The sequence below is a fragment of the Sylvia atricapilla genome, chromosome 17, assembly GCF_009819655.1.
Source record: "Sylvia atricapilla isolate bSylAtr1 chromosome 17, bSylAtr1.pri, whole genome shotgun sequence".
Lineage (NCBI taxonomy): Eukaryota > Metazoa > Chordata > Aves > Passeriformes > Sylviidae > Sylvia > Sylvia atricapilla.
The window spans coordinates 11751799-11764771 of NC_089156.1; the positions used below are offsets into that span (position 1 = coordinate 11751799).

General features: G+C 41.6%; 1 protein-coding gene across 1 annotated transcript in view; it reads right to left on the reverse strand.

The window, feature by feature from the left end:
* Positions 1-497: 497 nt before the first annotated feature.
* SBNO1 (strawberry notch homolog 1) overlaps positions 498-12973 on the reverse strand; it is a 31247-nt gene continuing 18771 nt past the window's right edge. The window contains exons 17-32 of the mRNA XM_066331733.1: positions 12492-12689; positions 12044-12214; positions 11786-11955; positions 10929-11060; positions 9701-9836; positions 9160-9272; positions 8988-9059; positions 8450-8549; positions 7860-7934; positions 7482-7628; positions 7305-7399; positions 7087-7179; positions 6536-6673; positions 5948-6024; positions 5036-5229; positions 498-4219 (exon numbers count right to left, since the gene is read on the reverse strand). Of these exons, the coding sequence (XP_066187830.1) occupies positions 4077-4219; positions 5036-5229; positions 5948-6024; positions 6536-6673; positions 7087-7179; positions 7305-7399; positions 7482-7628; positions 7860-7934; positions 8450-8549; positions 8988-9059; positions 9160-9272; positions 9701-9836; positions 10929-11060; positions 11786-11955; positions 12044-12214; positions 12492-12689 (2054 nt within the window). The 3' untranslated portion in view covers positions 498-4076. The remainder of the gene's footprint in view (positions 4220-5035; positions 5230-5947; positions 6025-6535; positions 6674-7086; positions 7180-7304; positions 7400-7481; positions 7629-7859; positions 7935-8449; positions 8550-8987; positions 9060-9159; positions 9273-9700; positions 9837-10928; positions 11061-11785; positions 11956-12043; positions 12215-12491; positions 12690-12973) is intronic.

The window sequence follows — 12973 nt, forward strand, 5'->3', positions numbered from 1 at the left end:
GCCCGAAATTTTCCCAAGAAAATACTACAACAGACATCTTTTCTACTCTCAGTCACTGCCACTCTAGAGCCCTTTTAGGACAGTTCACATTTAATATAAAACCAGTCATAGACTTTGACATGTTAGAACTTCGTTCTAGAACTCTGATTTTTGGAGCTCACTGAATGCACAGCTGGAGATACCAGTAAGTGGGAGAAAATAGAAATGTTTCTAGGAATAAAGCTCAAGATTTGAAATACTAAAAAGACTGAAGGGAAACAATCTGCATGAAAACTCGAATATTTGTTTCTGTGATGCAGGCACTAAGAAGTGAACACGCATCACTGAAAGACACTGGGTCCATTTCTCTCAAGGGAATTCATTTTACACTAAATAAATTTTAAAATACAGAATTAACCCACAGAGCATCGAAAGGATCACGGGAGACAGACAACAGAGTTTTGGGGGAAAAAAAAATGATGACAACACATCTACAATGTACACACACACACACCCTGGAAGGTTTATATATGCTCTATATATATTTCAAAGTACACACAAGCTGCCCATGTGGCAGGTTGAGAAAATAGGAATACATCTTGGGAAGGTCATGAAGGAAAAAAAAAAAACCACAGAGGAAAACAAAGCGTTATTTACATTCAATAATTCAGTAGCCTTTAACACCTCTATATACAAACAGGCTCTATTTATGTACAGACTGCACTGGGAGCCGAGTGAAGTTATTCCAAACACAAAAGAAAAATACAAAACCCCTTGATAATTCACTTCCACAAGCGTTTACAGGTTGCAGAGATTTCTCCATTTACAAAGAAAATACTACACATGGAACAGAGAACTCGCATCTTTGGGGAACCTGAAGTCCTCACAAGAGTTGTGTGTTCCCAGTGAACCACACAGCCACTGGAAAAAGTGGAATACTTGCAGTACAAGGTTTTGAGGGGTTTATAATTGCATTTATCATACCAGACATATCTTAATTATGAAACTAGTTAACAAGTTGTAATTTAGTTACTGTCAAGGGACAGTTAGAAAAGAAAACCCAACATTTGGGTTTTCAGTTCCCAAATCAACTCAAATGTGTACCTTCCTCTTCTGCTGCACAATTCCAAAATGCACACAGTACAGAAGTCGCTGCCCTTTTACAGATGCCATTGCCCCCGTTACCAGAGCTTTCTGTCCTTTCTAGGTTTTATGCCCATTTCAGACGTACAAAGCATTTTGTGTTTCATTTTGTACAAAGCAGATCAATACCCCACAAGCAGGAAAACACAGAGACCACCCTTGCCTGGCCTGATAATTTATGATGCAATAATGGGTGGTTTTTTCCTCCCCAGGAGGATGTTTGTCTCACAGGCAGGGCTGCAAAGGGACACCACTCACTGTTCTTACCCCAGCCAGGGCAATTTATATTCCCCTTCTCCCCAAGCTTCAGCAGCAGCTCATGCAGGGAACAAACACCAAAATCCACACCCCAAGCACCGAGTAGGAATTTTCAAGAGAGAAAATGTTGCTGTGGCTTGAAGGCTGTTTTCTTTTTTATTTTTGATGTTAACTTTCAAGATGTCACAACAGTCCAGAGCCGTGGCAGCGGCTGTGTTAGTAGATGGCAAAGCCAAGGCAGTGATGGTGCAGGAAGCAGGCAAAGAAGAGCAAGTAGAGGAATGGATTTCTGGAACAGGAACAGTTTTTATGGATCTTGGAAGTACTGTCAGCTTTTTTTTTCCCCTCCAGTGGACACAAGTCCAGTTAAAGAAAGTTTAAAAGGTTGAAGCAAAACAGTGTGGTTTGCTCATCAATACAGGGACTACCAGATTTGCTCATCCCAACAATCAAAGTGAGCACACCAGGCTGAGAAGAGCACTTAGGAACTGAGTGTATTTAAATCATCATTAAAAAAAATCCCAAATTAAAATCACTAATGGTGAATCTACCACTTCCAGAACTATCTTACTGAGGATCAAGACCCAGGATGTTAGGTCTGAGATGGCAGAAGCTCCTCCAGCAAAGAAGAATTAAGCAGCAGAGACAGGGCAGTCCACACAGAGCCTGCCAGTACTGGCAGTTTGGTTCGCTGTCTGCTGCAGTAGTAATCTGTCAACACTCTCCTCAAAATCCCAGCCCTGCTCCTGGAGTGGGTGCCAAAGACATCCCCTGGTGGGTACAGAACACAGCAACAGCCTCCCCCACACTCTGTGCTCTAGAGTTTGCCAGGGCATCATCAGCTCCCAGTGCTGACAGTGCTCAGGCTCCCTTCCTCAAGATCCTGAAGATCCCCCAACATGGAGCAGCTGCATTCCAGGTATTTACAGAGGTGCAGCAGGACGTGGGGAGCCGAGGATTTATTCCAGATCTGCATCTCCAGTTATCCCAAGCATGAGCAGGGGATTCATCCCTCCTGACCAGCTCAGGCTGAGGGAAGTGGGCCAACCTCCTTCCCTGCCAAGCAGGAGGTCTGTGACCACACAGGGAGCGTTAACAGAACCCCAGGAGCACTAATTCCATAATGGAACCCCTTCAGCCTCACCTGTGGAACTTCAGCCCTGCTCTCCCTGACCCTGGAGTGGCTCACCAAGTGCTTCAGAGGCGCCACACCTGCAGCCATCCTGCTCTGAGCTGAGCCTTCCTTGAGACACACACGGAGTTTAGACAGTTTAGTTGTTGCCTCATTAGCGAGTTCAGCAGAGATCTGGGCTGCAAGACACAAGCCTGGTTAGAGCAGCCTCAACATGCCAAGTCCTGTCCAATGCCAATTGTACAGACTTGTTAGTTTTTTTTGGAATATGGTGATTGCCTAAACAAGACTCCACTTCTTGTTAGTACAATAACTTTTATTTGACATCTACAAGATCATTATCTTGTAGTTTTTTGGACAGGTTTATACAATCTCAATTTTTCAATAGTGCAACCTGTGCAAGCAAGAAATGACAAACATTGTCCTTCACTTTCTTATAAACATCTACTATTATAGGCAAAACAAAACTTACCCATATTATAGATAAGTGACTATTCACATTTGTACATTACAATTTCTTTTAAACAGCTCCAGATAAACTCTACAATGTCTTACAACATATTAAACATAACAGAAACAGCACATACAGCGGAACCCTCAAGTGTTTCCCCATTCTCTAATTTACAGCTCAAGTAAGGTTTCATCTTACAAGTGACAAATTAAATTACGTTAATGAAGTAAAAAATATAAGATTGTAATGTGAGATGGAAGTGAATTTGCACTTAAGTTTCCATAACCACCTCAGATTAAGGAAATGCTTCAATTTAAGGAAAACAGGCATCCAGCCATCTTTGCAGTACACATTAGGAATACCATTAATACATTAAAAATGAACTAATTTTAATTTAAGATGTTTATCACAAAAAAAGAACATGTTGTAGACTCAAATATATAACTCCCAGGAGAGAACCAGAAAAAAATGCAACACCTGGGTATAAACACTATAAAAATGCAATAACCAATGCTGTACAACTAAGATTGTGTTTCTCTCTGAATTCCTGTCTCGTGTGTTTATGCTGTCCATGCCCGTTTCCAAAGACATGCACTGTCAAACAGAAACTGGGAAGGAACCTGAATGCATGATGTGCAACCTCTAGGTTTCATGCTTTTATAAACTCAAATTGAAGAGAAAAACCCAATATATATTTTCTATATATATACTCAATACATGCATTCGAGATCTCCCACAGCAATGGCATCGATGCACTGCGTTAAACCCTGAGCACTGTATGACAAGATAAAAATAAAGCCTGCCTGGGGATTTTCAAGCATTTTCAAACAAATTGTGGTTTGTAGCTTAAAAGGCCAAAAGTAAAAGCAAACAGGAAGCACTACAGAGAGCATAAGGAAAGACAGATGCACCACCATAAACAGCTGCTGGCTTTCAGTTCTACCAACCTTTTTTAGATCTCTTTATTCCCAAAGTATTTGAGACACAACTGAACTGAAAAAAGTTATATTTCTTTGGAATCTGTCCCTGATTTTTTTTTTTTTTAATGCAAAGTGATATGCTTTTACAGCCTTTTCCTCAAACACCAAAGTCAACACCTGTAGCTTGTCCTCTTTAGGCGTTGTTGAGGTTGGTGATGCTCTGGGGGTGGTGCTGCTGCCAGATCTGCTGCTGCTGCACTGCCAGCTGCTGCGACTGGTCGGACGTCGACAGGAGGTTCACCAGGGGAGACACACAATTTGCAGGAATGATCAAACCTGAGAACACAGCCACACATCAACGCTTCCATAATGAACACAACCGCTGGCATTTTTAAGACCTCAGGCTGATGATTCTACCCTTTTAATTTATGCAATGTTCAATAATGACTGTTCAGCACAGCCACGAGTCCTGCTCCTCAGTCCTTCACATCCTTTAGGCTGAGAAGCAGGAGAAAAGTTCCCATTTTGCCTGACAACAAAATTTATTCTCATGTTACCTGCTGTCATGAGGAGTCAGCTGTTTTTGCTTTTCTAGTCTCACAGAAGCTACATCACCATGCAAGTTTAAACACAGAAAAACCTAACTTCCAACATCCTAGAAAATTGGTACTAGAGGAGGAGCTGCCATGATATTAGTACATCCACAGGAAATCCACATTGAACAAAACATTTGGAGAGTTTGGTTTCTGAGGCCCCTGTTTTGAGGGCTTCACTATGAGGTTTAATGAAGAGACAACCATCTTGAAGTCATTCTGCACACTTTCAGCAGCTCAAAACCCATGAAAACGATTATTTAAACAGCTTATTATTGATTGCCAAAAGTGGGGGAAAAAGTGGGGCTATTATGATATCAAAGAACCTCAGCTGAAGCAGGCTGTGCACGACATTTTGCTGCAGTAAACCCAAAGAACTGAGATTAAGTGTTCCGAAGCCTGATGGAAGAAGAAACCTGCCGCAATATATCGTATTGTAGAAGTTGTAGAAGATTTCTACAGCTACACTTCTGTCCCTCCTGTCTGCTTTGAACACCTTTACCCCAAGTGAGGCACTCCCCAGCTGCAGGCTCCCCAGGGGCAGCAGCCCATCACCTACCTACGATCCTCTGCCCATCCTCTGTCCTCAGGCGGACGATTTGCATTTTCACGTTGGTGCCACTGACCGAGGCCAGGACTCCCTCCACCTTTGTCCACACGCTCAGCACGGAGCCACACAGCACGTAGTAGGTCCTGCAGCGCAGCCCCACCTCACAGACCAGCCCCAGGCCTGCCTTCTTGCAGTTGCCTCTCCTGCAGACATAAAGAAAAAGCTTTCAAAAACCATTCCGGCAAATACAAGTATCTAATTTAATTAAAAAAGAGACTTGTGGTTGTTTAATGTGCATTCGGAGATGAGAGAGGGCTGCAGGCACATGAAGGGAAGGATACCTGGAGCACAGGTAATGGTGAAGCTTTGGGAAGGGTTGGCCTAGTTAAGCTCCCATCTACAAAATGCACAGGGCTTTGAGTCAGAGATACCATCACTGAGGTCACCTGAGAGCTGGAGTATGTTACAGGACACTGGTACCTGATCAGGATATTTCACAAGCTCCAATATTAATCTGAAACTTCTACCACTTCTGCAGCTCCTCAGGAACTCAGCCACCAGCTGAGCTCAGACACACAGGAGGCAGCAGAGGAACTGCTGCTCCTGACATCTCATCTCTAAACATCTCCCCCCCAATAACATCTGAACTATCAGACTACAAACACAGAACAGATTAAGACATTTCAAGCACAAACTACTCCTGAGTCACTCTGAGTGTAATTTATACATTAACAATCATCTCCTGTATTAGGACTTTAGGGCAAGTGCAAGCTCCATGTTTCCACTCAGAAGATGTGTCATTTCAGTGGCCATGGGGTAATTTCCCTTACACAAGAAACACAAGACTTTACAGGGGGAACAGGAGAACAGAAGCAGTGGTGAACCAAAGTGAACAGCAGAAATTAAGACACAAACACTGACCAGTAGGCGTGGGTGCAGGTGTCTGCAGAGGAGTTGTACTGCTCCAGCCAGTGTGGCAGAGCATCCTCAGAAGGTACCTGGAAGAGTCAGCCAGAGTGGGGATAAAGTAAAACACATCAAAACTTACATAAAATAAAAACAATCTGGTCATTATCATGAGAAAAGAGGGAACACCAACATCAGGATGGTGTAGAGAGGTACAACATCCTACATTATTATAATTTCAAACTATCCATCTCAAAGAATGAGCAAAATGCTTAAACACAGCAGAACTGCAGTTTTTCAATAATCCACTTGGATCTGAGTTTCCTTAAGTTCTTGCAAATTCAACACTTGCTAGACCCTAAGGAGCCTCATTTTTTATTACCACATCACAGATAACTTATATTCAGAGAGAAGTTCAGAAATGGATCTAGGAATGCCAAAATCATGTATCCCTGCTTAAAAAGTCCCAAATAAAAGCTCTGCTCTGGAGAAAGAAGCCTACTTTTTGACTTGTCAAAATTATACAAAAATACAAAAAATAAAATCCTTATAATTATTTTCAAACTTTTCTAAGTTAGAAACAAGCATAACTTCAATGGCTACCTTCTTATATTTCTTTTTCAGGTCTGCACATGTTTCTAGTTTGAGTTGTTTCCCAGTATTTGGTCTGTATATCAAAAAAAGCTTCTTTTTAGGATTCACTTCTTTTACTAGAATTGCTGTTTTCTTGTTATTTCTTATCTGGAAAAAAAAAAAAGAAAAGAAAAGATAAGCCAAAAACTTCCTAAATTAAAACACGAGGAAAGTATCTGTTTAAGTGATTCCATATTGTGTTCTTTACAGAGTAATGAGAGTGTAAAAGTACAACCAAGGACAGTAATACACCTCTGGAACACAGTAATCCAATTAACCTCACAGTGAAACCATTAAGTTTCCTGCTGTAGGTTTAAATAAGAGCTGTTAATTTGGGCTCATATTCCTATCAGAAAATATCCTGAAGAGGGAAAAGGAAGAATTTCATACTCGGTGTTAAAAAAAACCTTAAAACTAATTTTACTCTAAGACTTAATGTATTTTGCAAAACTGAACAAGTAAGTTTTTCAGTTTGGCCTCCAAAACCTCTGAACACAATCCAAGAGACAGAAGAATCTTACCTGTAGTGATAAATAAAACCCATCATCTGGACCTGTCTGTTCTGCCCAGATCTTTGTTGCTTCATCCCAAGACATTCCTCTTTCCACACTGATCTACAAGAGAGCAGTGCAGGGGGATTTGAGTGGGACTTTAAAACACTTACAGGAACTGAGCACATTGAAAGAACTTTCTGGCAAATGTTATCAGTTCCTACAGAGATGATCTAGGATTAACTTACTGTGTACAGCTCTACGTGTCCAGAGGTAGAATATCCAGGAGTTAAAAACTTCTTAACATCTGCCTTCCTCACTTTCTCATCCCCAGAGCCCAAATCTGAAAAGGGAAGTAGAGTTTCATTCATTCTGTTGCTCTGTTCTCACTGAAGTTCAAGAGCACTGTGAAAGGATTTACTCACCTAAGATGCCCATGTCATATCTTCCATTCTTTTTAGCATTTTGAATAACTGCATTTAACGTGTCAGAGAAGTACTGGAACAAAGCATTCTGCTGATGGACTTCCATACCAAGAATTCGATTCAGAAATTTCCCTATGTTGTTGTAATCTTAAAAAAAAAAGTAAGAAAATACATGTATGACGTCAAAGATCAATCAATATTAAAAGACTCTTAAACACTATTTCAATACATTCTTTCAGAAATGCAGAAAACATTAAGTTCTTCCAAAAAAGATTATTTTTTAGATAGCTACAAGTTCAGTTCTGCTGCTGGGAATCCACTGTCATGACATCAGGTGTTCCCAGGGACGTTTTACAGATACAATGAACACCCAGGTACCTTTATCAAGAGTCAGTATTCCAGATCTGTCTTCTACATTGATCAATCCTACGCCAATCAACCCCTGACGAACATCTAGGAAAGAGAAAGAAGTTAAATCATAGCTGCTCTGCCATCTAAAAATAACCCAGTGAAGTAACAGCTTGTTTAGCCATAGGATCCAGTTCCAAAGCCTCTGACACCTCTCACTTCCCATTACTTGCAGTTTCTACCCAACACATCAATAAGCAAGACACAGCTTTGCCTTTGTCCCTGCAGGAAGCACGGGCAGGGGAAAGCACCAATGGCACTGTGCAGGAGAGCAGCTCCAACAGGTAATGGGGAAATGAAGAGAAAAATCTGTTTATCAAACACTGGCCAAGCAGATAGAGAACATTCCTGACACTGAGAGTTCACAGATCTGGTTTCATGTGTGAACTTCAACATTCAAGCAATGTGCACAGACTCTCTCTCACTGGGCGTTTACTCCCATCTGTCTCAGCTGATCATTTTAAATTGTAACAATGCTTTACAGCTCTAACAGCATTTCCATTTTCTGCATACTGGAGAAGGATCAAAAGGCAGCTATCACAGCCAGGGCATTATCTTACCTTTGAAGAAGTCTCCAGGAAAATCAGGAGGAGGTGAAACCATTGGGGAGTCCAAGTTGACAATGGATTTCATAACAATCTCCAGAGCATTTCTGCCATACTGTGCAGGAAAAAAAAGTTGCTCTGTCAATGTCATCCAGTGTTTGTGCCTCAGCCACAGGCACACATGGTTTAACAGGTATTTATAATTCACAATGAAAAGCTTTTCTCTGCAATAGTGAAGGGAATTGTTTATCACTTGTATGTAGTGTAGTTTATAACTGAAAAGAGTCCAGTCTTCATTTTTAATTAGAACTGCCAAATTAATCTTTCATTGTGGCTTAAAGGACACACACCATTTACTTAAGACTTTGTTTGCAAGAGCAGAAAAGTGATTTACACACGTGTGTTCCACATGGCTTCACAAACAGAATTATGGGCTGTAGAAAGAGGCCTTCCATCAGAAAGTGATACAATTAAAAGTGAGGGATGGAGAGGAACCTTCCTCAACAGAGTAAGCGCCACAGCCTGAGCTCTCCAACAGCTACAGAATTGGTACCTTGTTGTCAAAGTTGAATCTGCTGAGGTCTCGAGTTTCTGTGGCCCTTCTGTCCCCGTGGGTGAGGGCTCCCTGTTAAGACACATCATTGTCATTAAATACAAATTGTAACAAAAAGAAATCTAAGTTGCATTTTCTCCAAGGAAGGATCAGACCTCTTGAAACATCTTACCAAACTCTCCAGTCGTTTTGCAACTATGGATGCAAATCTTTGCTCTCCTGCCAGTTCAGAAATGAGGAACACATACTCTGGAGCAGTCACTTGGTTGGATCTATGAGTTCTTCCTGGATAATTAAGTAGAAGGATGTATATTATTAGATAAATTTTACTTCACTGAACATTTCTAATAAAACATGAACTGTGTAGAGCAAGGAAAAATAGCAAAACTTAATCCCGCTTAAAATCAGTTTCTGCTGTAATACAGCAAACAGAAGGTAGCACAGCGATACTCCTAAAGTTGTGTTAATTTCCATAAAGACACTTCATATGTGAATGAAGCTCCAAAGCTGCAGCCTGGGCTTGTTTGTGAGGTTTCTTTCAAAGCTTTCTAAACGATTAGCTGTGACTACAGATAAAGCTGATTCTGTTCATGGGCACAAGAGACCAGAGGGTCCTCAGGAGGTTGCCTAATCAATCTGATTGTCCACGTCAGCAGGAAGTTCAGTCACTGTGCCTGAGGCTGCTGGGTAAGGACACACAGGGAGTGACTTACCAAACTGCTGGATTGCTCTGTCTGCACTCCAGGGCAGCTCCAGGGTCATGTGAACCCTCCTCCTCTGGTTCTTGGCCCTGCGGTCTGCTTGCAGTGAGATACCAGAGCTGGCAGCCTCTGAGATGATGGCAATGTTCTTTGATTGAGAAAAGAGATATTAGTTGGCAATAAAGCCAAGATCAAGTTTCAGTTTCCCAAAAAAAAAAAAAAAAAGAAATCTCGTTTTACATCTATTACCAAACATGGGTCTGGAATGGTTTCACTGTTACTCAGAGGCAGAGGGAGGGCAGCAAAGGTGTGGCTTTCTGTATCAGGGTTTGAAATGCTAATGAACTTTCCTGAGTGAAAGGAGGGGGTTTTGCTTTACTTTTCAACAATTCCCTGTACAAACAAAGACTTGCCATCCCAGAGGACAGGTCTCTCTTTCTTGACACTTCAGAAGGAAAAGGGGAGGGACACAGACTTGCTCCAATAGCAAACCACAGAAAAGACAAAACATTGCTGCTAATGCTGTACAAGGAAGAGGATCCAGCCATTCCAGTGCCTGAATGCATTTGCCTTGAAGGAATGTAAATGTTTGGACTGTGCACAAGTCACTTACAGTCTTTACCCTCAAGTGTCACAAGGGACCACACAAGTTCCATGCACAGTGACATTTACTCCATTTGCCCTCTTGTGGCAGCACGGCCCAAGTGAATCACTGGGAAGGACTTTCCCCCTCTCCTCCTTTCATCAGATGCAATTCTACCATGATTCTGGTCAGGATTTTCTTTCAGAGTGCAATATAAAGGGCAGAAGCCATCACTCCTCCCAGTGTTACTTCTCCATCCTTGTTAAGGTTAACAGGCCTCACCTTTTCCCTTCACCCCTCATTAAGTTTTCACACAGTGGTCTTCCCCATTTCCCAATTCAATTATTTCCTCTTGGAGAAGGAGGTGCACAGTGACCCAGACCAATGAATCAGAATTACAAACCTGCCTTTTAAACTCCTATTGTTTCACAAAACCAGCTTAAAGGTGCCAGCTTTCAGTTTGGCACATGGGTGCACAGCAAGCACAGGCCTCTGAGGTCACCTAAACTATAGCCTGACCTTTAAATATACTGGTTTAAAGTGAACTGAAAGCACTTCTTAACCAGTACTTACAGTCCTTCCAAGTCACTGGTGACTAGCTTGGAGTTACTATGGCACCTGGCACATAGACTGTAGGCAAATCTCTTCAAGGATTACCTTGTCTCCATCCATGAACCTCTGCTTCTCTGTGATGTTGAGGATCTCCACGGGCACGTCGAGCTCAGACCTGGACTCGTAGGAGATGCTGCCATCATCATTGCTCACCACTCTCCCCTTGCGGCCCGTCATCTTTGGGAGGGAACACAGGCTCAGTGTGGCAACACCAAAACCTCCAAGCAGGATTATTTATCTCACATTAAAATGCTCAGTAATTTACTCCAAGTGCAACACTGCATTAGAGAACCTGAGTTGCTTTTTGGCTGATGCCATTATCTGCTATGTGGAACGTGACAGAGGAAATCTGTGTAGAAATAATGTTGTATTATGCTACTTTTCATAAGGGATTTACCAGCAGCACTAAGAAAATAAACTAAACTGACAGCTTAGGCTGTCACTGGTTTTAACAGGGTCTTTTAAATCACACTGATGTTGCTACTTGATAGAGACAGGTAGCTTAAAGACAAGTTCCTGAAGTTATTGAGAGATTAATTAATCAGGCTTTTCATTAACACATAAAGGTTCTCAATCTCCACTGCCTTGGAGAATGAACTAAAGCTCCTATCTGTTTAACACACACCAACAGCAAATTGACCACAGCCAGTCAGAGAAACAGACCACAGTAAAGCAAAAGAGAAACTGGTGTGATTTACCCAACTAGAAACTATCAAATGTCAGAAACAAGGTGTTTACCCACTCAGAGCTCCCCCTGTATTCTAACACAATCTTCAAGTTTCTCTTTCGTTCAGAGGCATCAGCAGAGTAACCCCTGCTCTCATTCCTGAGATCACTGTCTGTAACTGATAAACAATCTCCTTAAAAACATTTTTTTTTCCTGTATGTGAGCACCAGCCTACCTCTGCAACATTTTCAGGACCACCCAGTTCATCTATCAGCTCATCCAGTGTGTTAGGTGGAAGATCTTCAGCCAGCTTTTCCAGTTTATCCAGCAGTTCTTTTTTCATTTGTTGGGCCCTTTCAACAGCATCCTGACTCGTTACAAAGCTGCTGTTTGTGTTACTGTTTGCTGAAAGTGAAGAAAGACTCTTTGAGATTTAGGATTTTATTGCCTAACTGCTAGGAAATGAATCAACATCAAAGAAAGCTGCTCTTACCAGACGTGTTGGTACTAGAAGTGGTGGTTCCAACAGTGGAAGTGAAACAGCTGGGTCGTTTGGATCCCAGGCCAGAGGCTAGTAAGGCACTTTGAATAGAATCTGGGTCTATGCTTTTCTTCTTTTTCTTTTCTTTATTTTTTTTATGCTCTTTTCTGATCAACCAGGGATCTGAAATTAAAGGAAGGTTTCAAATGTTTATTAAGCAGCCATCCATCCCTTTGAAACAAATACATTCTCATTGCACGGACTGACTTAGAAAAGTCTGAATTCCAGAGTACAAAAATCTAATGGAAGTTTTACATTCTACTAATTGCAGTCTCACTGGAACTGAATTAGATGCTTAATAAACACTTCTCTGTGGCTCACTGAAATGCCTGGGAAGACTTTCTGCTTACTCCCTGCAAATACAGCTACCTGCTTGATGAAACAGTTAAAACTGTCTTACCATCTTCATCATCTTCACTGGACTCATCTCTGAACGGGTTGAAGTCATCATCGTCTCCAGAACTCAAAAATTTGGAGCTCTCATTGTCACTTTCTTCATTGTCTGAGGCATCAGACTCGCTTTCACTCTCATCAGAGCTGCTGCCTGCAAGGCCACCTGTTTTACGGGCTTTTTTGGCTTCTCTGCTGATTTCTTCACCTAATCCCATCACCCCAGAAGAAAAAGGAGTTTGTTTCAATCTTGTAATCGACACACTTCGATGTCTATTTTACCATACAAACTAGAAAAAAGTTCAACACTTGAAAACAAAATTTTTGAAAAGAATCTTAAGTTTTAAGCAAGACCTCTCTCCCAGGTTTTATGATCACCTACTTTGAAGATAATCAGTTTGGGAAGGGGGTTCTATTAGGCTTCTCTTCATTAAGCCTCAAGATAAAGAAAGTTACTTGAGTGACTACATCAGGAAGTGGTCTGACAGAGGC